This window comes from Limanda limanda, chromosome 5 (assembly GCF_963576545.1).
Source record: "Limanda limanda chromosome 5, fLimLim1.1, whole genome shotgun sequence".
NCBI lineage: Eukaryota > Metazoa > Chordata > Actinopteri > Pleuronectiformes > Pleuronectidae > Limanda > Limanda limanda.
The window spans coordinates 28,602,876-28,628,611 of record NC_083640.1 but is presented as its reverse complement, the minus strand read 5'-3'; the positions used below and the strand labels follow the sequence as shown (position 1 = coordinate 28,628,611).

The 25,736-nt window shown below is 40.3% G+C and overlaps 1 protein-coding gene across 1 annotated transcript; it reads right to left on the bottom strand.

Annotated features, from left to right (window-relative positions):
* Positions 1 to 545: 545 nt before the first annotated feature.
* ehmt1a (euchromatic histone-lysine N-methyltransferase 1a) lies at positions 546 to 24,946 on the bottom strand. Its single transcript, XM_061071019.1, has 23 exons — positions 24,856 to 24,946; positions 24,168 to 24,588; positions 22,310 to 22,415; positions 21,569 to 21,651; positions 21,029 to 21,251; positions 20,740 to 20,885; positions 20,276 to 20,419; positions 19,217 to 19,524; positions 19,045 to 19,125; positions 18,845 to 18,933; positions 17,544 to 17,650; positions 16,631 to 16,753; positions 15,547 to 15,648; positions 15,326 to 15,430; positions 13,971 to 14,125; positions 11,763 to 11,930; positions 9,070 to 9,214; positions 7,790 to 7,867; positions 7,189 to 7,304; positions 3,706 to 3,792; positions 3,527 to 3,605; positions 1,136 to 1,311; positions 546 to 1,011 (listed from the first exon to the last, which is right to left on the bottom strand). Exons 2-23 carry the CDS (start codon positions 24,528 to 24,530, stop codon positions 906 to 908), a joined length of 3,090 nt encoding a protein of 1,029 aa, XP_060927002.1. The 5' UTR covers positions 24,531 to 24,588; positions 24,856 to 24,946; the 3' UTR covers positions 546 to 905.
* Between the last annotated feature and the right edge of the window lie 790 nt (positions 24,947 to 25,736).

Here is a 25,736-nt window from a genome sequence, read left to right as displayed (position 1 = left end):
CCATGTGACAAAGTACATGAGGAAATTTGGTCTGTGACCTTTTGCAATCTCTACAATGTTCAAAGGATCAGTGCTGACATGCAGAGGTGAGCATTCTCCAGCCCAACATCTTGGCAGGAGCCTGTCTCAGTACTCTGCTGTCCTCACGAGGTCCAGGCCGAGCTCAGGATGCCACAGACTCCAGCAGTTCTCATTGTATTTACATTTTTAAAGACGTAGTGTCGTTTGTGCACTTTTTAGATACTGAACCATCCCTGTCTTCGCATTTATTGTACTTTTGGTCTGGCTCCGTTTCCCCTGATTTGTGGCCATGTGCTCTAATAAAGACAAACATTAATACTTAACACAACAGTGTTCTTCAAAGTTTGTGTTTGTCTATTTACTCAATGTGACAATACCCTGTGCACAAACTCGACCCTATTAAACAACACTGAGATGAAGTGGCTCACATTGGGGTTGGTCCTCCCTGATGCTTTAGTGTCTCAGTGAGAGTAGGAAGGAAAGATGTGTCTGAGCGACTTCATAAAAAGAACCATGACAAAATATGGTTTTAGAAGGTTTTTAATTACTAAGTAGACAAGTAGTAAAAAGTTCATAGGAAGGATCAAATTACCAAAAACATTATCTCACTGCAGTAATTCTCAAATACAACTGGTTGCAGTATTAAAGAAAAAGTCAGTGACTGTTACTACAATCTTTAACCTGATCATTGGCTCTTTAAAACTAGCTGGACCTTCTCTCATATACAGTAGTTCTGGCTGGTGGCAGGCGGCAGTCTTCATAGAAATAAGTTGCATCCAGGTTCTTACCCAAGTGTCACTCTTGTGTAATATCTGGCTCAGAGGGCATTGTTTCTGACATTAGACAGGGCCCAGTGGCAGAATGTGTTCAGGCAGAAAGAGAGATCAGTGATCCTCAGTGAGTGCGTGTCTGTAGTGACACTTGACAGAACCACACTGACAGCTGAAGTACTTGCTCTTTACCCTCCAGTAGTGATCACCATAGTCAAACCTGGTGAGAAGGAGACACCAGTCAATCAGATTATCTTTACTTTGACATTGTTATTTCAAAGCTCTTGCCTGAACAGGAAGAGGAAGACAGAAGAGAGAGCTGGACGTGCTTTTCTGTCACTCACCCAATCTGGTCTCCAGCTTTGATGGGCCGACTCGAGAAGAAGGCTATCCTGGGAAAGCGTAGATCCTGGTGCATGGTGAACACCCTCACAGCCAATAGGTTGGGCTCACACAGGTGGTTGATGAAGCGGCCGATGTTGCCAAAAAGTCTTGAATCAATACAGTGTATATCTCCCACCTGCACATGATGAGAAGCACAAAGAGTCAGACTTCAAGTTTGAAGTAGGAGGTGGGTCTGAAATCAGCTTGATCATTTATTATTGTCTACCTAAACAGAAGTTTGACTGATCTGTCGTTTGTTTCCAACCTGTTTGTCTGACTGCTCATTTTTCTTCTTGTGAGGCTCCACAGTAAATTTAGTGAGTACATAAGAATTACTCATGGAAAAGATGAACAAATCTCCCAAACTCTTGATCAAACCTGGCCTGATTTTTCCTGACAGAAGGGGTCCTCAGTGGGACACAATGGGAACAATATGGAATGATTATGTTATGTTTCTATTTCAATAAAATTTCTGTCGTCTCCTTTTATCCCAACTGTCCCAAAGATTGTAGATGATGACATTTTTTCAGCCTCCAAAGGATGGAGGGGGCATGACAGAGGCAGGTTGTGTTAGAAGGTTATTCCCATTCGTCTTCATCGAATGGGAATAACGAGGCAAAATGGACAAATACACAGGCTGAGGTTTCACAACTAGTCCAACCATCATCAAAACATCAACCACAGTCTGGAAAACCATGATGACAACAGTGATCAGTGTGTTGATGAGCAGCTCTGCAGCGCCACCTCTTGACCAAACACAAGAGCACACACACTCCAGGTGTTTGCCATTTTCTCGAAATGTCTACCATCTACAGGAGCTTCAGTTAATATTCAGACCACGTCAGCATTTTAATAGTAAAATGTGTCGTAGATTTAATTCTAGATGGAAAAGATTTCCATTTTCCTTCTTCAATATACACTCTATAACTCCCAATGACTAAGTGAGACATGCTGAAACTGAAATATCTTAAAAAAGTATTCAGAGTATTTTTTCAGTACTTAAAAAGAAGCTTCTTTTTCTATTATTTTGTGGAAGCTTCCAGTCTTCTTTACACATCTGGTTTTGAGCAGTTTATTTCAGTCTTCCTGACAGATTCTCTCTCACTCAGTCAGACTGGATGAAAATAGTCTGTGAGCTGCATCTTCAGGTCTCGGCACAGATGGATGTTCTTTCCGACATCTTTCTATTTCTATTGCGAACTAATTTATATCATTTCAATTTGCCAACTCAGTTCAAGTTCAGCGAGATCTCAAGGAAGATTTGAGTTAATGAGGACTCACCCCTCAGTTCTGAGCCACAGAAAACGGTCTGAATACTTAAATAAGAGATTTCAGTTTGCAATTTCATCATTATTGTCATTATGAGATACTAAGTGTAGAATGGTGGATGAAAGTGGCAATTTTCTGTATTTATAGTTCAATCTGCAACACAATTCATTGTATTAGAAGTGAGCACTCTTTATGAATATTGGAATATGCTAATGTTGTATACCACGCTGCATCTAAGACTAATATTACCCCTCAGTATAGTTTCAAACAGCATATACAGAATTGTTCCTTTCATAATTCATCATCTTACAAACTCTATTTTTCCACTCCCATTACAAGAACACAGTAACACTGGCTTCAGTGTATTTTCAAATGGATTAGTTTCAATTGTTCTGACTACTTAACTGACTTTATGGCACCTTTCACCTATAATTCTCAATTAGCCTCTATAAAGCTTTTTTCTGTCACTACAGTCTCTAAGTAAACAGCGGGGATTAGACAGTCTTTATGTATAAATCTCCCTGTTTGAAATAATCTACCTTTAAATGTTTGATCCATATATTCTTTCCACTTGTTCAAAAATAATTCAATCAATCAATCCATAACTATATTTTATAACAAAAGTAGCTAATACCATAATTGACATTTATACATTTCTATAAACCTTAAATACAGGGTTCTATTTTACTGATGTGTTGGGATAAGATTTCCTGATGCTTTATCTCTTGTCATTAGATATTCATTAATTGTTTGTTACATTTAATAGTTTCATTATTTTTGGTAAATGTCCTGTCTACTTGTTTTTATATTATAAGGATTCCCTCAAAAACAAGATGGTACATCTCAAGGGGTTACACTTAATTAAGAATGTATAACTTGAGACAAAGCAAAACCAAAAAGAAACAATAATGACAATAATGTTCTCATAATAGTGTGAGTGTGTGTGTGTGTGTGTGTGTGTGTGTGTGTGTGTGTGTGTGTGTGTGTGTGTGTGTGTGTGTGTGTGTGTGTGTGTGTGTGTGTGTGTGTGTGCACGGTAGCCTAGTGCAGCTTTAAATATCCGGGTCAATTTATTCCATCACCTTATTGTCGAGGGTGAAGAGGAAAGAATCGTTCTCCCTTTTGTCAGCCTCTGCGTCAGTGATGATCTCTCCGACGTATCTGTGGAAGAATCAAAGAGCTCAGTGCACAGCTTCTGCTGAATATTTCATGCTGTAAAACACTGAGTGCATCCCTTTCTCTCATGAGAACCTGTCCTCACTCGCAAATGAATGTTCCTTGAGGGATATCCTGCATGGCCCTCACTCCCCAGCCCATCTTCTGTGTCCTGAAGAGCTGCAGCCGGGCTCTGAAACCAACAATAAAAGGTGGTTATTTAATCCAGCAGCTGACAAAGTGGTAGCAAGCTTCTGAGCAACATTAAGAAAAAAGATAGCATTGATTTTATTCAGGAAAACACAGTTCACAAGACAACAACTTGAGGCAATCCTTTTCCTGGAAGAGAGCATTGATTCTCTTCTCCACTGGCCTGAATAAAAGCCCTGTCTGCGTAGACTGTGACACCCATCCAAACTGAGTTTTCATTTCAAAACAAGAACCTACATCCAGACAAGCATTATAAGTCAGTATCAGAAATAATCTCCATCCAGAAAACCCGCCTTATAAATTATATTATTAGGCCATTTACATACAGTGGTCACCATTACAGTCACGTGTGTGCTGCTGTAAACAGGAAGCAGTCTCCTCTGATGCTCGTTGCTTAGTTACAGGAAATACTACAAATGAGGAGCAATGGTGAAAAGTATGAGGAGGGATTTTTTATCATCGACCATCACATAGGTGGAACTGTTACTGACACAGAGTTGATCAATGTTTTGTTTGCTGCAGGTAGTTGTGTCGTACCAGTCGGAAGCAAACATGGGAAACCCCAGGTTTCAAACTAAAACAGGACCAGCAGTGCTTCCAAAAGTCTATGTTTAAAGTGGGGAAGACTGGAGTAGTGTGGACACCATGCGTCAACATAGCAAAAAGTGATGTTTAAAAAGTAAAACATATTAGTGTGGATGTTGTCAGAGTGCGTCTGTCCATCTGTCCTCTTACTGTGGCGTCAGTTTTCCTCTTAATATTAACACCATGACATGTGTCACGTGACTTTTCTAGTCAAATCACAAGTGAGCGATCTCCCCTAAAGTTTAAGTTAGACTCCTCTATTGCCTCTTGCACTATTGTTTTTCTTAAGCTGTATCTATATTTTAGATATGTTTATTCTATTTCAATTTAAAATTTTGTATATAACTGCCATTTTCTGATCTGAACTCCGGAGAATAGAGTCTGTACTTTCTCTAGAGTTTGCCTTTCACACAAACTCTTTTTCCCTTTTCCTTTTACACATGAACATTGCAGAAGGAGATTCTCCACTCGGACAATGAAAAGATCTCAGGAACATTCAGGTGAGGAATCGTGCAGCAGGCAGAGGAAGGAAGTAACGTATAAAATCAGCTGCTGAGTTCACGTGTTTTTGTTTACAGCATATTGACACCGACATTCTCTCGGGCCTCATTAGGACACTGGCCCTAATCAGCAAAAGCTCTCTTGGAATCCTTGTGTATGGCACCACTTTTGCATCCTGAGATATTTGTTTTCCTTTTTTTCAGTTTTGTGTCTACATTAGCACACCCTCGGTTGCAGTGAATACTTTGAAGGATCTACTGCTGTGTTCTCACATCAACTCATTCAGACATTCTCTGAAGTTTTTCCTAGGGGACTGGCTGGAGAAACTCGGACATTTGCATCAAACAGCCCTCCAGAGTATATGTCTGCAGACTATCTGGAGTTCAGGGCCGGGTTAGGGTTAGAGAGATTGAGATTTCCCCCCCAAACCAAAAATTGAGGTCATCTCCCCTTCTAAAAATAGCTGCTAGAGCTACACTGCTTTTAGCCACTGTTCTGTCTCTCTCATTAAAGAAGCAACAAAAGGAGACATCAGCAGTTTCAATAGATACAACAACGCTGTTTGTGTGTATGTGTTGAAAAGGCCTCTTATACAAGGTGTAATGATAGACTGAACTGAGGTTTTCCAATCCCTGATCAGTTCAATGGAGATGCATATGTGTGAATAAGAGTTTATTAAACCACATTTGATATCCTTGAAATGAAAGTGAATAAGAGTAAGTAAAAGAGTAAATGGGGCCTACTTCAGTCTGCAGTTAGTGTACGTATCCTTGTCCATTGTGTATTGTCTTGTTGTTAGATATTAAACTTTAAATCTCTGATGTGTTAAGAGAGCTGGACACTGTACAGAGAGCTCTGTTGTATCTTCACATACACAGCCCCCAGTGTCTCGTCGTGTTGTTGTGTTTTAGACAGTTACTACACAGCCTTGTGTAAACAACACCCTCAAGACTATCACTTATATCTCATACTATAAAACTAAATAAATGCAATTACAATTGTGATGTGCTTAATAGGAACACATACAGTATATGGCTCAACATTAATGAAAGTGTATATGATTAAAAGGAAACTTGATTTTATCCTTATCTGAGAAAACATGAAATATGAGATATGAAACAGGGTCTGTTAAACTTCTGGTCATATAGAGACATATTTCTTCCAAAAGTGCCTGGACCTTTAGTCCCAGCAACATTCTTCAAGGAACTAAAAGGTTTGACAAAGACATTATATAAATCTAGCAACACAACAACAGTAAACATAGAAGAGATTCAAATCGTGCTGCTATTGATCATGAGATCATTTTTGAAAATGGGATTATTGGCTCAAGAGTAGAAAATAGATTACTCACAAAGTCTACTCATATAACTGAAATTAATCTAATGAACTACTGCAGAGATTGACCAGCTAAAAACTCAACCAATCAGGCATGTTCAGTGCTGCAAGCTCCACCCAAGCAGGGACTCTGAAGGGATGATTTCCCCAGAACGCAATTAAGAAACTGGTCCCTGTGGTGGAAGCGCAGAGAGTTCCTACAAAGGTTCCCAATTCTGTGGGAAAGTTCCTGGAGTGGATCACACAGCTTAAAGTCATAGTTCACCAAAAACAAATGTATTCACTCATTATCTACTCACCACTATGCCGATGGAGGGCTGGGTGAAGTGTTTGAGTCCACAACACACTTTTGGAGTCTCAGGGGTAAACAGTGTTTCAGCCAAAGCAAATACATTTGAAGTAACTGGTGATTCCTTCTTCAAATGTATATGTTTCAAACGTGTTTGTAGCCTAAAAGTGCACTACAGGAAGTAGCGCTGCTAACGCGTACCCTTGGGCGAGAGCTTGTGTGCAGTGTGTGCGTGCGAATGTGAACGCAGCTCCAAGGAGGATATCAGAGGACTGTTAGGCTCAAAACATGGTGTAAATGAAGCTGTTTCAAGTTGAATTTGAATGTCGGGCTTCTGGCCATTTGGATGACAACACAAGAGCAGTAAGGAGGGTTTTTCTGGGGTATTTTTCTGTTGTTTTTTACGTTTCAAATATTCTGAAACCATTTACTTCAATTGCATTGGATTTGGCTGCAACGATGTTTTCCCCTGAAACTCCAGAATGTTTTGTGGACTCAAACACTTCTTTGACATAGTGGTGAGTAGATAATGAGTGAATTTTCACTGAAAACTACTGCCGATGCTCTGCATATAATTCCCAGGATTTCAAAGGGGCCTTTTCGTTTAGGGAAATAAACTGCTCAGTGGGTTTTATTTAAAAATCAACATCTCAAACAGCGGAACATTACCGTAGTCCATTCTGGACCACTCGGTTCCTGCAGGTCCTCCAGCATGAGCAGGCATGGTTACACTCAAACAGAACTGGGGGCTCCCGCTGAGAGAAGTCCAGAGGCAGTCGACCCTCCTGCACACACAACATCAAGCATGTCATCAGACATCAATATTCTGCAATAACTGTTTAGGTCTTCATTCCTTTTGACTTTATTTACGAAAACAAAATTGGCAAGTTCTCAAGGACCATTGTTGTATGTCTTATCCCTTCTCTGTCCTCTTTGTTTCCTGTTTGTCTCTCCCCTACTGACTTCCAAAAGAAATTACATGTTTGAACCTTTAACTCTCTGTTTCTGAACAAGGCTAAAGGAAATTATGGTAGTCAGAAATTTAAATAAATACTAAGACAATAATATAATTGTCAGATTCATGTCATATTTTTAAGTCCATTTATTCATCGGTATTTTGTCTATACAAACAGGGCTCAGGGTAAAAAAGAAATGATAAAAAAATGAGTTACAAGTAGCCCCAAATGTAATTCTGGTATATAAATGATGCTGATGCAGATGTGTATGTGTTTGTGGGTGTGTGGGTGTGGGTGTGTGTGTGTGAACTTACACTGTCATACCAACATCGCAGACTAAGCTGACCACACATGCAGGTACTGGATGAGCAGTTGTCTGTACAGCTGCAGTGCTGAATGACACAAATAATGAGATATTAGAAGTCAGGTGTTATATTTTGTAGCCTACACCTTAAATCACTGTATCATATTAAATGTCATTTCAATAAATAACAAGAAGACCGGACGAGAGAACCTGCTCTTTGAACAAGTAAAAAAAATAAAAAGTTGACGTTGGATATTTAGTAAAATTCCAGTTCTTTCTCCTGCAGGCTCAGATACGATTAATCCCCCTACTCATTTACTCAAAAGTCCCAGTTGCAGTCTCCGTAGGTGACACTTTACCATACTGCACAAATATGAAGTAACGTTGCGTTATGTTAGTAAGGTTGCGGCAGCAGTGGGACAATAAGGCTAGTGACATTATATATTTTCTTGATGCAAACATGGAGTGTCATGGAGACACGATACATGTGTTTGTGTCTGTGTGTGTGTGTGTTGGCAATGCAGCAACACGTGTGAGTGTGCAAATCAGTACGTTACAACCCTTAGCTTGTGTGGGCAAGGGGAGTATAAATACACGTAGAATTAGAGCAAGATACAAAATACAAACTTCAAAGGAGGAGGATGCCAAATCAAAGAGATAAATACAACAAAAAGAGGATTCTAAACTTAGGGTTAACTGGTCAACAAGAAAAAGTGAGCAGAAAAGGAAACCAGAATTTTAAAATCTTATATTCTGGCCCAGTGTCCAACAGTGCACATTAGTGATAAATCTAATGAATACCTCATGTGCAACTATCACAAAACTAGCTACCAAGGTTTAGCAGCAGGACGCAAGAGGCATGTCTGGCAAGCTGAGTACAGCTGCCACGACTGGCAGGTGGTGTGGGTTTATATACCCTTCTGCTTGCTGGCATCTCAGGGATTGGTGGAGCGGGGACTGGGCAGACCAATCAGAGAGCACACACCAGAAATGAGCAGCTGGCGAAGATGAGGGAAGGATATGCCTTCCTAGCTGCTTCCAACAGCGGAACAGGTGGGGAAAGAGAAGGGAAGCAAAATATTCTAACACCACACATTTCCCCGCTTTATTTAGAAATAATCAAGACCGGACAATGGTATGTTATATTCAGTTACAAATTACATATATATACTAGTTTTGTACATATGATATTATATTCTCAAGATTTGACAAGGTTTACAGCAACCAGTCGGTGTGTAACATTCTGTAAGGATGCAAAGGTCCCCACTAAACAGAGAGCTGAAGTCTCACCTGTAAGTGAGTGATGTCCTTGTCTATGTTCAGTGGGGAGGTGACACAGTTGTCTGGGATGTATTTAAAGTTTTCTGGACAGGGTTCACTGTCGACACCATTAACACAGGCGATAGGAACTGCTTCATACCCCCGAGAAATGTCCCTGCGAGAAGAAAAAAGGACTTAGTATGATTCAAATAAGTATAAAAAAAAACATATGATATACTGCAGATATGCAGAATATACGGCATCTGTATCAAGAGAATATCACAATAATGTGAGCATAATTTGGAATCTTATTAGAGAGAGAGAGAGAGAGAGAGAGAGAGACATATTTTTTTATCTATAAAAAACCTATTTTAAAAAACTTAAATCCACTGAAACACAAAAATGCTTTGCAGAGCATTTCTGCACATGCTTAAATAGGGTATTAAATATTAAGTCATTACCTGACACAGAAGATACTGAATCATAATAGCACCACTTTAATAAACCTCTTACTAACTCATTCCTTTGAAGAATCTAAAATCAATCCAGACTGTCCTGAGATGAACAGGAGGTGCCTCCTGCCCTCTACTCTGTTCTTGTTGCAGTAACTGGACAGGTTGGCCTCTCCCACTATCAGTTTTAGGAGCTGCCACTTACCCAGGGGGGTCAGTTTTTTTATAGCCAACTCCCAGAATAAAGGCAATGTCTCACCAAACCGTTTAAAAAGAATGGTTGGAGTCTTTTGCATTCATAAAAGCAGTGAAAAACAGTCTCTGCCACATTGGACAGTCACTTGAAACTCACTTCACAAAATACTTGTACACAAAGTTTTTCCTTTGAGTGGAAACAAGTCCACGTATTCACAGTCCTGAGATGCTATCCAGGCTAAACCCTGCTCTGGTCCACCCTGTCGCTGTACTCCTGAAGCATTGTCACCTCCTTTGCCTCCAGCCTCTCAGTCCACCTATTGAGGATATTTGTCGTATACACATGAGGATCTAAAGAGTACCTCATCCTCTTTAAACTCACTAAGAGTCACGCAAAAAGAGCTGTGTCAAAATTCAATTAAAACCTTACAAATAATCAGAGAACAAACAGGCGTCATTCTGCACTTCTCTAAGATGTTAAAATGAGATTTAAAACCATAAAACCGGTCTTACCCAGCCAGGGATATTAAATTCCCTCTGGCGTGAGCCGAGGTATATTGTCTTTTATTACCATTCATCCTTTCTCACACATCCACTAAACCATAAGCTTACAGAATCTGCTTCAGTGACCTCTGTGAAGCACTGTGAGGCTCCAAGTGATTCCAGTCTATAAAACCATTTTCAGTACAATTAAAATCCCCCTTCTAATATTACAAATCAACAACACCAACTTTACTTACTATGGGGCCTAAAAAGTGTAATATTGTTGGATTTGAGAAAATGTTTCTCAGTCTGAACATTTCATGGCCTTGTGGCAAGAAGCAGAAGAGAAATAAATGTATCGTTCACTACAATCCTGTTCTCCACCAGCGCATTGGCCTTTCAGCACTGTCTACGAAGAAGACCAGAGCATTGTGAGTGCAGACTTAAGGCTGCTGTGATCGACCACCTAACCCACGGCCAGGCTGCACTCCGCCACTGAACATGTGAAGCCTGGTGACGCGCTTCCTTGGAGGTTTAAGAACGTCCATCTTATCTTGGTGTTTAGCACGCTGACCAGAAAACATTGGCTGACTATAAACACACACACAGCCCCTATAGAAACCCCCAAACACCCCTATGCATAGACATTAACATCTACAATTCACACAATATTTACAACATTTACACGGAAAGATTGATATAGAAAAGTAATGCTTACAATTGAGATTGAGCCCTCATAAAACACATTTGAGTGAGTAGTATTACTTTAAATGGACACAGAGAAACATCTTTATCAGCAAGTTCTCTAAATATTCCCCTAATATTATTTCCCAGCATGTGCATTATCAAGTAAAGAGCTCAAAGAAGAGATGGTTAATATTAAATATGGCTATGAAAAGAGGGTTTTAAACTGTTCTGGGTTTTTGTTAAAGCTCAGTTGACCTTTCAGAATCTATTTTGGTCTGTGGCTCTGCCCACTGACCTTTCACTTAACAATTAAATTGCTTTGTTTGGTCACATTAAGTCAGTGTCAGGTGCAGAGATAGATTAGTTCTTCAGTGGTTGTAGTTTAGTAAGGATGACTCAACATCAGCAGAGAACTGAAGAAACATCTTTGTGAGACTATGTTTATCCAGAGCAGCTCTACTTTGGACACACAAAAAAAAACTAAAAAACATCTCATACAATAAAAACTTTCAAGATAAATGGAAATAACAAATAACTCTGCTTCTGTTTATATAAAGGTAAACATTTTACTCGATTCCCTGACTCTGATACTCTGTTCTCAGAACATACCTAATAATACATCTATATAACAATATATTATATAATAATATAACTCTAATATGATGTCCTATAACATCATACAACCCTACATTGGTCATCATTATGTTGTTTGTCAGAAGTGTTTTCAAAGTGTTTCAAAAGCATAAAATGTCAAGATGCCTCAGCCCACAAAGTAACAGTGCAAACACAAATAACCCAAACAAAGAGGAGAGCAGATGGCACCAATGTGTGTTCAAAATAACATGTGAATACATACATGTTACACACAAGCCAACAACAACAACACACGATAGTAGTGTAGTCTACCTGCTGAGCACCCTCTCTCCTCGGCAGTCCCTGCCTCTGCGGGCCTCTGTGAGCCTCTTGTTGGTGTTGAGGGCTGTCCACATATTGGAGCCATAGACGCTGCAGTCCAGAGCAGTCTGTCCCTCCTTATTCCTCAGACTGACGTCGGCTCCACGAGACAGAAACAACCTGAACATGGAGAAGTGTAAACTACAAATCTGAGGACTGGGTCAAAGAAAGTCTGACAACAGACAAAGAAAAAACAGAACGTTTAAAAACACAATCAACTGTTGTATCAAAGCGTATATCAATATGGGAGCTTTGAAGCTAAAGCCAATAGCCTGCAGATATCTCAATAGTCAATGTATCTATGTAGTCAAAAGTATGTGGACATGACAGCCATTGAAGGGGTTATGCATATTTATTATGTCTTGATCTAAATCAAATGTGAACTTAACAAGACTTGACTTTACAACCATGACTTTTAAGGATCCTTAGACCCTGTATTTGAGTGTATTAAAATATGAAATAGCGCACACAACAGCTTCACTGGCAGCTGTAGAAAGCTCCCTGTGTTCACACAGAGGGTTGTTTTTCATTTCAGCAGCAGTCACTCATGTTAAACACATCGACCTACTAATTCCACAAACGTCTGCCTGTCTTCAGAACACATATCTCTTGAACCATCCAACTCATACACGTGCTGTCGCTCCTTCTGCAACAATGAAGTTAAAACACAGTGTTGCATCATAAGCTGCGGGAAGAACTTCTGTCTTCAGGAGTGTGTGTGTGTGTGTGTTTTTGTGTCTGTCATTAATGAGCGTCTGTCCTGATCCTGAAGCAGCGCTGGTTATAATAATTCAGTGGTGGAAACCCGCTGAAACAATGAACGTAGCGGAAAAAAATGATTATGTTCAGTCACTGCATCGATGCAGAGTCGTCCACCTCTGTGCAGGAGCCCAAACATCAGCATGTGTGCTGCTGCTGCTCCTACACTCTGTGCTGTGTGCGTCAACCTAACAAGACGTGCCTGTAACTCTATTTCAGCCACAGGATTGGTTCAGTATTCTCATTATCATTGGCTGTTTGTGTTGTCTGTCAAAACATGGACAGAATGAGATCCATCGGTGTTGTATCAACCATGTCTAATATTTCTATCCAGGAAAAGTTACATCGAGATAAATATTGCTATCAGTTTATCGCCAAACCCTAATTAGAACTCATACCCACTAATATTATAACTAGGGCTGGGCAACGATTAAAAGTTTTAATCGCGATTAATCGCATGATTTCCCTGATTAATCACGATTAATCGCATTTGTATACGCAAAATCCAATAATGAATTAAAAAGTAGTGTACAGCGCAATTTTATTTTCAATGTTCTGCCATATGAACGAAAGTGCCATAACATTTGTTGTGCAAACACTTTTAACATCAGCATTTAATACAATAGCAGTTAAATAAAATATTCAGTGTAAATCTCAACTTAACAATGTTATCAAAGCAAATACAAAATTAAAGCTCAATGCCACTGCCAGGGCATTAATGTTATTCTCTTCGTTATGAAAAATGTATACTCCTCCCTGCGTCTAGCGTAGTCTGCCGAAGCCTCGCTCCGCTCGCTGTTTCGTTGAATGATTTGCTGATATCAACTGTGTGTTTTGCATTTAGGTGATATTTTAGACTGGAATTACTCCGGTGATTCACCTTGGCAGTGGCTACAAATTACTTTGGTTCTGTCGACTTCGCCGTCTGGAAGAACTTTAAAATGAAAATGGCCATGTAAAAGCTCGGTACCCTTATCCATGGTTGTTTATCCGCCAATTATTTTCTTTTGTCCGGTTCCGCAGCAGTCAGCAACAGACTTTCACAAAATAAAAGCCTGACTTTCACAATAAAACAATAAATAATCAAACCTGAGTTAATGCCAGATAAATTAATTGTCTGAGTTAAATAAGTGATGAGTTAACTCGATTAAAAGGAGTTAACTTGCCCAGCCCTAATTATAACAATAACTTATATAATATCACGACCCTAGTTGAAAGACACTTTTGTACATGTATTCCACCTGCACCTCACTAAGGGTGTGTGCTCTCTGCTCTGGCATACCATTCCATATTCTCTACACCCGCCAGTTGACTCCATCATTATATTTATCGTATAAACTGTGAACATAAAAAAACGTATGTGTAACCAGAGTGAAACTTGTTTTCGGACCAAACACTCACATCACACACTCCAGGCGGTCTTCTCTGGCGGCAACGTGAAGTGGAGCATCACCATGAATGTTGATGGCGTTGAGGTCACACTGAGCCTCCAGCAGAGACTGGGCGACATCATCACAGCCTGACAGAGCTGCCCAGTGTAGGCAGACGTTCTGCTCCTGAAGCAAGAGAACATCACAGGTCAGGACAGACATGGTGACCTGACACAAGCAGGGGTTCCACTGAAATGCATAGAAACTACAAGTTTATTTCAAACAAACATTTATTTGTTTTTGGCTCAAAGGCTGTGTTCTACTATTCTTCACACATGATCCTTTTCAGTTACCCTTTGCTGGAAAGGCTTTATTGCTGAACCTTCACCTGGAGAGGTGTTCTGTTGGATCAGGTCAGGGGGCCTGTCATAGTTTTCACTCCTTTAAAAACTTGGTTTTTGTTCTTCTCCTGCCAGGATTATTGAGATGATGTTCTCACATTTGTTACATTTAAGTTTCATTGTTGGATTTGTAGTTTCAATATAGTCTGTCTAACCCTGTTTGCTTGTAACTAAACATAAACCTTGTAGGGCAGTGTTTTAAAATGCACTTAAAACAACACAACTATTGTAAGATGGTACAATGTTAGACCATTTATCAATAATCTTTTTAGACACCTGTAACTTCTCTTCTTACTAAAGAAACCACTTGGATTAGAGGTCAAATATGGTCAAGTATCAAGTACCTACAACAAAGAACAGTTTCCTTTGATTCAACGTTGACTATGGAGGGACAAATGATCTTTACTCTTTGTTAACCTTTCTAGATTCATGCAAAAGTCTTGATATTAGGTCTTCTGAACATCAGCAAATGTGTCCTGCTCATAACAAACTCTCTAACATACATCTCCAAACAGTCTGCAGGTTTACTGAACCCTGACCCAATTAGATTGTGTTCCTATATTTGATCAAACCAACACTGTGACAGTTTGAATGGCTTATTCAATACAGAGAGCAACAGCACACGGATTTGACAAGTAAAAATAGATCTTAAAAGAACAATGTAGACAAACACGCAGACAATTCCGCAGGCTTCATTTACTTTTTGTTGCCACTTTATCTACACAGCACATTGATACATACACTAACTCATCCTGTTGGATAAAACTAAACTTTTAATTATCACATAAAATAAGTAAGTAAGTTCTTATTCTTTTTAAAGGTGACACAGCACCTGCTGCCCTTCTGGCTCTCCATTGTACTTTATTTAAATTTGACTGTGGTAAAAAAAGAATATAATGCACCCCATGAGATTAAATGTGTCAGAGTGTGAGTGTGTGTGTATATGTGTGTGAGAGTTGTCACACTTTGTGTCTGGTGAACTGACCTTGTCTCTCATGTTAACATCGGCCCCTCTGGCCAACAGCAGGTGGACCAACTCCTTGTGCTTGTACTCAATGGCCCAGGTGATGGGAGTCCATCCTCCGTCATCCTGCACAGATGCAAACCGAAAAACTCTTGCAAACAGTGACACCAAAACATGACTGACTAATTTGCCCAGCATTATCTTTTTGCAGCAGTTAATGGATGCACTGATGTATGTTTTACCTGACAGTTGATGTATTTGGATGCCTTGGAGAGTAGATGATTGACTATGTCATAATGTCCCAGTTTAGCTGCCAGATGCAGACAGGTGAAACCCATGATATCCTGGGATGACAACATGATGAACATTGAACAACATTGCACTGCAGCAGTCACTGTTAGAGTTCACAAGAAATGACATTTGATTGGTGTTTGGACTGCATGGGACAGGATAAACAGGATATGAGGACGGGAAAGATGCGTCTAACATTTTAGAAAAGTTGTAAATAAAATCCTCTCTCGAGCTTGGTTAAGGCCTAGAGGTGACATGGTCGCAACATTTTGTATATTTAACAAGATGATCCCTTAAAGAGCTTTCAGACATGCACTGAACTCCGAATACTCTCCTGACTAGTAAGACCTCTGCAGAATGTCCGAATGAGCCAATGTGAGAACACAGCAGGAGATCCAGCGCAGGATTCACTGCGAGCGAGTATGTGCGTTGATTACGTTTCTAAGACGCAACAAATTCAAAAAACAAAGCGAATACAAATAATAATAACAATAATAATTTAAGACACTTTGTTTCTCTTTGTTCTGGTTCATTTCATTTAGTTAAAAGCATTATACAATATCAATTCTGGTACATTTTACACATTTGTTGACGTGTCTGTGATTATTTCATCTGATGCCATTGCAAATCTAAATATGTGACAGGCATGCTCTGTCTGTGACTTAAGCTGTCAGTAACACTGCCTTCTTTCTTTCCAATTTCTCTACATTGTCACTTTGTCTGAATGTGTTGTCCTTGAACTAGTTCAACTGTAATCCTAATAATATTCCTTTGTCTTCTTTCACCATCCAAATAATCTCAAGCAAAACTCTAAAAATCTAAAATGGTTTGGTTTCGGTATATGTCATGAGTCAAACTCAACAAATAAACGAGAAAAAAAACTTATTCTGGTGGTAAAAATAATAATTTGGTGATTTGCAGCAGTTGATTGAGTGAGATTGGACAGAGTGATGGATGAAGAAGCAGAGTCAGACATGAGCTGACATCCTGCTGATATGAGAGATGTTCCAACTGACTGAGAGTGTGCCCACCCACCTTGTGGCTGATGGCGGCTCCAGCTCTGAGCAGATACTTCACTGTGTCCAGATGGTTGCTTTCACAGGCCACCATCAGTGGTGTTCTCTGCTCCTCATCAAACATGTCCAGGTTGGCCCCAGCCTTTGTGTTTGAGACAAACACACACACACACACACACACAGACCCACATCACTAATCACTGTAGAACAATGTCTTCAACTAACAGGATTTCACCACGATTCACCATTTAACAGTGCTCCTAATGAAAAGGATAATTTCCCAGCAGTTGAGAATGCAGCTCTAAGCCCTTTTTTTAATTGCCAATAAGAGCTCTGCACCTTTCGTGTATTGTGTAATACAACAAAGCCAGCAATAATAATGCAAACTGGGTTAGGGACTGGACCACAACATGAACATCTCTCTCAAATATCACCCTACCATCTATACTTTCAAACTGATAAATAAATGAATGGATACAAAAATGAAACCACTATTGGAATGAATGTAGCTTGTTTCATTCCTGCTGAAACTGTAGTTGCTGCAGAAACAAATCAACACAGTTTCAAAGCTACAGTCACCTGTTGATGTAACATGGATAATACAAACAGGATACACTCTCTTTTGCATCCACCTCACAACTTGTCATCAAATTTATTTTTACCAAAACTGTATCTTTTGATAACCTCACTGACATTTATAAATAACTCTTTAATGTGTATGCATGTCATCCTGATGACTAGCCTGGAACTCTAAATATAAACATGGGTGTTAGCTAAACAATAGAGGTTGCAAAGATTAAATGCTTTTAACCCAAGGCCTTAAGGTGGAGGAGCGAAGATACATCCATCTGGGAGTTGATGGCCATTGAGAACTGATTTTCTACTAAGAAATACTGCTGTATCTCCTGTGGTGACACCACAAGTCGTCTCACCTGAACCAGCATGTGGCAGATCTCCTGGTGACCCTCGGCAGCTGCTGCATGAAGTGGAGTGCGTTTGCTTTGGCCCTCCATCAAAAAGTTGGGGTCCTTTCCAGCAACTGTAAAGTACAAAGGTTAGTACTAAGGTACAATAATACAGATGTTAAAATGTATGCACTCATCCTTCAGGATGTAATACATCCTGCAGATTCAGGTGCAGATTCACTTAATGTTCAAACAGTAGAAAGATGAAAACATGTGAAGTCAGTGACTTTGACTGGCCGGATGACTTGGCCTTTCTGCTGAGGCTGCAGAAGGTAGAGTCACAATCTGCGGTCAACAGCAAGAATCCATGATGAACCCAACATGCTTTGTGTCTAGTTTAGTCTGCTGGTGGTGTGATGATGTCAGGAATGTTTCCTTGACACAATATCACAGTCTATCTGAGACCCCAGTCACACCTGGTATTAGCATCTGTCCTGAGTGATGTGATCACATGTGGTCAGCGCTGAGTACAGGTCTGAATGCACCACAATGTGTCCTCGAAAGTGAGAGAGATCCAATGACCCAGACCACAATTGCCTGTGAACAATAAAGTCACAGCAGCCCAACTGGACTGTTCCTATTCCAAGGCTTCTCTGAATGTGGCCGACAATTAAGTCCTTCCACCCCCAAGCAACGGCGGCTTGAACAAAGTGGATCCTTCTCGGCCCAACCTATCCCATGATACACTGCGTTTCAGTGACTAACTGTTTTTGAAAAGAGGTTATGGCGGCAGAAAGCAAGGTGAAAACACCAGAAGATTTTTTTTAATGTACTCAATCGAACAGCTAACATCTTTTCAGTATTTTTAACCAAAAGAACAAAAGAAGTGAGATCATATTACAAGTGGTCACAGGAGACACATTTAGGACGCATTTTAATGACAGGTGTGAACAGAAGAACTTGTGATCAGATCTCTCAAGAAGGATGTTAATACAAGGTCTGAACATGTTCCATGACCATGTTCATCCCTTTATGGCAACAGTTTACCATCTTCTAATAGCTACTTCCAGCAAGCTAATGCTCCATGTCACAGAGTCAAAGGGTCAAATTGGTTTCATAAACATGAAAGTGTACTTCAGAGACCTTCCCACTCAACAGATGTGAATCCGGTACAGGCTTTGTGATGTGGTTGACCAGGAGATTGGAATGAATGTGCAGCGAAACTGAGGGAGGACCTCCCCTGTATTAATTAGAATGGTGCTCCTAATAAAGTGCTCTGTGTGTGCATGTGCTATAGCTGAAGCCACTTTCTGTTATATTTAAGTTACCTAAGAGATGGATGACCTTCTGGAGCTCTCCTTGTTTTGCAGAGATGTACAGCTGTCTGGTGGGGTACTTCACTTTCTTTGGTTTCAGGCTAAAAACAATAAAAGGTCTCTATTAATTATTTACATTTAAGTGCACACTGTGGTGCCGTGCTGCACTTTCTTTGCAAACTGATATCAAAATATTTCATGGTTGACCCTACTTCTCATCATCCAGTGCAATGAGGATGCTCTCTAGGGACTCTTTAGGTCTTTCTGCAGCACAGACAGTCTCGCCCTTTAACCTGGAGAGAGACAGCAAACAATACGTTTCATCTGACCCCAGTTGTAATAAACTGTAATGATCTATATATACTTAATAGTTATGTGATTTACCTGCTTGGGCTCTCATTTCTGCTCCTCTGAGGTTCGCTGGTCTTCTTAGCTCTGAGTATCTGTGGAACAGCAGGTGTGGTTGGTACTGAAGGCAGGTTGGCAACAGTGGGCACAGCTGGTAGTGACAACCTGGGGTTGGATCTGGGAACAGAGGGCGACTGATCCGCCCTTGGCACCGTGACCTCCTTTACACCACTGGCATCTTCTCCACAGTGGGGACAAAACCTGCAGTCCTTCAAGATGGAGGCACAGTCGCGGTGAAAGCGGTGTGAGATGCTGCCATATGGCCTGCACTCCATGAAGGTGCCCTGAGGGACAGACCAGGAGGAGAAATTTAATCTCTAAATATTCCAGGCATTCAAATTGTCATTGTTTTATTTTCTTAACATAGTAAAAAAAAACATTTTCTTGATTTTTCAAAAAGTTATTCACAGATCTTTATTTAAAAAAAATCTGACATCTTTTTTGACGTTTGCAATTCGTTGCAGATCCAAACAAACATTTCTATCTAGTGAATTGAAATGTATGTAATACTTTCTTAAACAGAGAAAAAAATAGCTTATCTGGACGGAGATGATTTTAGTAGATCATTTAGCAGTTTTAAAACCAAACCCTATTAATGTGGACACATCCACTGACGTGGACAGGGTGATAGGAGGACTACGGCAGATCTTGCAGCTGATTGGCCTGCTGCTTCAGATAAAAGTACCCAACATGGCTGAAATCAAGCTGCAAAGGAACACTCATCTCCCTCCTCTCCCTACTGGCACCATCTTTTCTTAGTTCTTTGTAACTTGTGTACGAGTTCTCTCTATATCTGAAAACCCAGCCCTTGACCAGTCCCCTGACCAAGATCAAATCTGATCGAGATGTTTCTTAGTAATAGGGTTGGGCGATATCATAGTATTACCCGTCTTTGTGGGAACATGCTTTTGACACAATATGTAGTGAACTCTACTTTAAATAGCCCAAATATCTCCAGGTATCTCGAATTCCTTGGATCGGTCCCGTGTGATGTCTTCTTCAGTATTTTGTAGTAATGTCAGCTTGATGACTCACCGCTCTGCAGAAGAGTCCACAGCCGGGGCAGCACTGGTGTTTAACCATGCCAGCCCTGTGGTCCTCACACAGAACCAGTAGATGGACGGCGTTGGACGGCCGCATCATTTCCTGCTTCATCACTCGCCTCGGACACCGACTCAGCTGTGGAGAAACAAACAAGCAGATGTTCACAAAAAATAACAAAAGGTGTGTGACCAAGAGGGTTACAACATCATTGATGCATTTGGACCACTTATAGAGCATTTCCTTGATTCCGACATTAGATGCAGCTTTAGATCATGTGACACTTAACCTCTATCTGAACTGTACACCTGGTGAGTGATCAGGAAAGCCACCCTGACCAAAGAGGACCCATCTCACCCTCTCCACCAGTCCTTCCAGTTACTGACTGTCTGCCTGCCTGCACATCTGATTGCAAAGTGATACACTGTAGTATTTTTGGTAATTCAGATGATTATTACCATTCCATCCATGCTCTCCATGGCCATGCAGCTCTGATCAAATGTGGCCAGGCCGCCTCCACAGTAAGGCGTCTCCATACGACAGCAGCACAGAGGTAACTCCTCAGCAAGGTCGGTTTCTGCCGCCTCCGAATCTGCTGCTACACCTGTGCCCACATATACAAACACACACGTGTAAATCAATATTTTAATACACAAAACAACAAGAAACTGACCTGTGTGAAGTGAAAGGGGACCTTGTGAACTGAGGTGATCATAGATGAATTGCAGACGGAGATGCTATAATCACCTGACTGGGGAGGAGAGAGAAGCTCTTCCTGCGCTTTCAGGTCTAGACAGTCTAGAGCCAGCTCTGTGTACTCGACATGGCTGCCTTCTCCTGGTTCTGCTTCGTGCAGAGACTCAATTTTGACAACTGTTTGTTGTGCGACTGTATGGACCTCTGTGGCAGTTATTGCTTTTTCCTCTGCTGCAGCTCGGCTCTTCTCCACACTAGCTCCTGGCTCCTCTTTCTGCATAAATAGAGGTGTGACATCTGTATAAATTAGGATTCCACCCCCAAACAAACTGGGTCACCTTCTAAACATCTTTTTTTTAAACCATGTACTGCTTCTACAACAAGGATGTTATAGAGTGTAAAACAAGAAACTAGTTAACAGGATGGGCAGGTATTGTCAATACAGTGCACATTTAACATAATAATACTGTTAATAACTTTTCATATTTGGTCACATTACTTAAACATTTCTGAACATGGCGTTAAAGGGCTGAATGAGGTTTGACATACAGGAATGAATAAATAAATGAATAAATAAATAAATGGACCTGCCTTCTCCTGCTGTTTAATGGGCTTGGCTTTCTTTTTGGGGACCAAGTTGTACATTCCCATCTTCCTCTTCCTCCTCTTCACAGCTAGAACAGCACACAGAGCGAGGTCAGACAGAGGGCACAATCCCTTGTCAGTAAATACTCACATCTTAAAATCGTGTCACCCAAAGATATATGTTAAATCAAGACTCCACTGTACTGGAACTTATTATAAGGACGTGACAAAAACCGATTACACAAAATATTATTTGACAAAACTACTAATTACAAGGACAGGGCAAGTAGTAAATAAAAAAATGATAATGATATATATATTCTGATCTAAAATGTGAAATTTCCTGGTTTGGGAACAATAAAGCCGTCATTAGTAGAACATGTATATCACTGCAGCCTCAAATAAGGAGACTTCTCCAGCGAAAAGGAAAATTAATCTCAACTTTTAAGAAATCTAATGTAAACACAGTTTATTGCCATTCGATCTAATTGAAATAAGTAATCAGATTACCATAAATTAATATGAATCACTTAAACTTTTGGAGACATTCTGTGAAGAAGCTGCATGATGAGCATGTTTTAGCTCTTTGCTATATACACACATATAATATCTCTCTATCCATGGTTACAATTTTACTTCAAATATACAATCCACAGCAATGTTGGTGACACTGTAGTAGCTGCTTCTGCTTCCTGCTTTGTATATGGAATCGAACTAATAAAGTTTGTAAACAAAGAATGAGCTAACCTTGTGGACGTTTGGCAGAGTTGGAGGCAGCTCTCCTCTCTTTGCTTTTGCCTTTGTGGCCGCGACTAAGCTCTGTGTGGAGAGGTGGTGCCTTCCTGCTCGCAGGCTTTGAAGAGAAAAATGCAAGGACAAAGCAGTTAAATTTAACTTCATACATATATGTGGTATCCTGTATGCACAATAATATATATATATATATATATACATATATATATATATATATATCACATAATTATTCACATACAAACAGTCCACTGTCCATCAGTCCAATACAACATAACCTTAAGCTGACTCCTCCTTTAGTGTGAAGTATGACTTCACAGCTTTCTCCAATTGAAGCCCTTCATTATGATGCTCTCTTTATACAGCAGTCCTTTCACTCTGACAATTTTCTGTTCAACTGGGCAGCTTCATTTCATTGTCAAAAAATGTTCTTCCTGTGTAGCTCAACAGTCATTTCAAGGCCCAGGGGTCTCATTTATAACCTCACTAACAAACACCTCGTTATCAGAAAGTTTCACTTCCTCTTCTCATCACTTGACGCCGTGACTCTGTCATGACTCACGGTGGAAACAATTGGTCAGCAGGATAATTTAATATAATATGCTTTGCATTGACCATTTATGGTTGAAAGTGGGCGTGTAGAGGGCGAAATACAAGATTCACGTGCGAATGTTTCCTGGTGGACTGTGATTTATAAAGTGAACATTGCTTTCTGGTGTGCGTGCGCACGATTTTATCAATCAGATTTTTTTGCATGCTCTTTTGTGCGCACGTTCACTTTTAGTATGAATTCGGCGCACTGGTTTATAAATGAGTCACCTGTCCTTTTCTAAATCTACAGTGCATGGTTCCTCTTGATCATATAATTGGTGGAACCAACATATTTTTTTAAAGTTCTGATTAAATTGATATTCTGCAGTGGCCAGAAGACTCTTTAATAAACAGGCACCATCACTTATTTGTATGCTGGATTACATCAATCTACTTGGGTAAACTGTTGAGGGAATGATCATGACATTTAATATGAAAATCTGACATGGTAACAAACATATGACAGAAAGTAATTGAAGGCATAATTTTTCATATAGTGAAAAACCTGACGTCATGCTGGTCACTACCATGCTTGGAATTATTTGGGTCCAGGATTCAGGTCGTGGAAAACCTGGTTTCTCTTCTCTTTTAAACATCCGTCAAGGGACGTTTAACTGACTTCTAAAAAATATTACTTTTATGATTTTAAATTTTAAACTATTTGGTCATTTTTACAATTGCTTGTTTAGAAAAGTGCCACACAAATAACAAGTTAATATTTAATATAAGCAATACATGCACTTGGATTATTGAAACTAGGAGCATAGTTTAGGCAAAAGGTTTATGCTGTATATCCTGGAATGTGCATCCTTCTAAATAAAAGCACAGAAATTATATAATGCTGTAATAGTCAGACAAGCTTAATGCATGCACAGACTAATACACGTTTCATTTAATCATGTGAGCCATTATCTTTATGTCTCTGTTCTTCTCTATTCTTGTCATTTTTAAACAAAGACTTTGTGTCTGACTGTATATGGGCAACATACTGGACACATGACAGGTGATGTCATAATTGAATAATCTGTGCCGTCATTTAAAGACATACAGATTGAATAAATACTTTGAAACGTCCATGTCAGAATTCCTTACTTATAAAAACTCTTCCTGGTGTTATATAACAGATTATAACTCCATGCACACAAACTGACAGTGACCGACAGATATCATCATAGAGAATTTAACTTGTGGCTGAGGTTTTTGCAAAAGATCTGGTTCATTACTGGAAAATGTGCTTGGAAGGCTCATCAGTTTGTGTGTTTACCTTGACAACAAGAGGACATGCATGGGCTTTTTCTTCTGTCTTGCTCTTTGCAGAGACTGAGCTCCCAGCAGCAGCAGCAGTAGCAGGTCTGTCCCTGGCAGCCGGGCCACTCTGACGCCCAGGTGTATCCTGCATCAGGACAACAGGAGACGCCATCACTTTCTCAGAAGCTGCTCCTGCTCGTTTGCCGCTGAGTGCGCCATCGCTGCTGACTATGCGCGAGCTGTGGAAGGGTGTTATCTTAATTTTGGATCTTTGACCACTTAGTGCCGCTTGCCCTTTGGCACCCATGGGTGTTCCGGCGGAGGGAGCGGGGGGTCTTCTGCCCGGCCCAGGCCCCTCGCTGGCTCCACCGCGATCCATCGCCGTCCCTCGGGGCTGCTGGTGGAGGCTGGTCACAGTGCGGGAGGCTCAGCAGCACCTGAGGACCGGAGAGAAGTTCTGCTCCAACATTTAAAACTTCAAGTCAAACCACATAAACACTCTATGATGAAGTACATGAACATATGAAGAACTGTGTCATTACTGAGCAGCATTTACAGTAAGTGCAATCTACAGTCAAGACAATGAGCCGTGCACCCAAACTAAAGTTACATCCCCAGCTCTCAGTGAAGTTTACAGGAGGGCAGAGCTCCGCCTGGTGAAGCGGCAGTGAGACTCATGTGAGACACAGACCGGCAGACATTACCGACAAGGTGAACCGGGACCGTGGAGAGAGGTTGAGGCGGCTGGGCTTCCTCCAACCAGCGTCAGTCAGTCGGTGAAGCTGAAGCCACGGACCCGGGGAGGATGGGGAGGAACAGACAGGAAGAGCAGAGTTTCCATTTCCGCCGCGCTCCACCACAGCACCCAGGAGGAAGAAGACCCGCCCCCACCGTGCCTCTGATTGGTTTAGGTTTAGATATCACACTGGTGATTGGTTAATGATAGGAATGACGCAGAGCCTTTGAAAGTGACAAAACAATAACTAGATCGTCCTTTATAAGTAAATTAGCTCTGGCTACTGGTTAAAAACAAAGGTAATCATGAAGTTTTAATTTAAATTACTTTTAAAGCAATTTGAAGCGCGATAACTGGTAACACATAAAAATAGATTGAAGTTGAGTAATGGGATTAGAACGAAAACGGAAGTAAGTTACAAGGACTCCTCTTTTCGTCATCTGATGCTTGGGATCAGAGATATTTATTTATTCAAAACAACTAAAAGTAAATTATCGAAATTCTAGGACTAATAGTTTTTGTATCTCTCTTGAATTAAATTAAAATTAAAACTATTTCAAAGGTCTTAATGTAACATTCCACTCTGAGGACAAGTGATCGCACATAATAGAGAAAACAAAGCATGCAAGTTTGTCAAGTTTTAATTTATTTAAATCAGTGCATTTTTCGAAACAGTTTCAGAAGGATAATACATATTTTTCTAATATAAGAATGGTCCATTTTTCAAATCTTTAATAAAAGTTATTTCCCAGAGACTGAAGATGATAACAGAGTTATAGCAGAGATTAGGTCGATAAAAAAACAAACTACTGGCAATTGCACGGAAGAGAATAAACTAAAATACATACA

Coding starts and splice junctions, on each gene's coding strand:
- ehmt1a (XM_061071019.1), bottom strand. CDS start 24,530: ATGGATCGCGGTGGAGCCAGCGAGGGGCCTGGGCCGGGCAGAAGACCC. Junction 1,312..3,526: donor TCTTCACCCTCGACAATAAG/GTGATGGAATAA, acceptor CATCATGTGCAG/GTGGGAGATATACACTGTAT. Junction 1,012..1,135: donor AAAGCTGGAGACCAGATTGG/GTGAGTGACAGA, acceptor CCTTCTCACCAG/GTTTGACTATGGTGATCACT.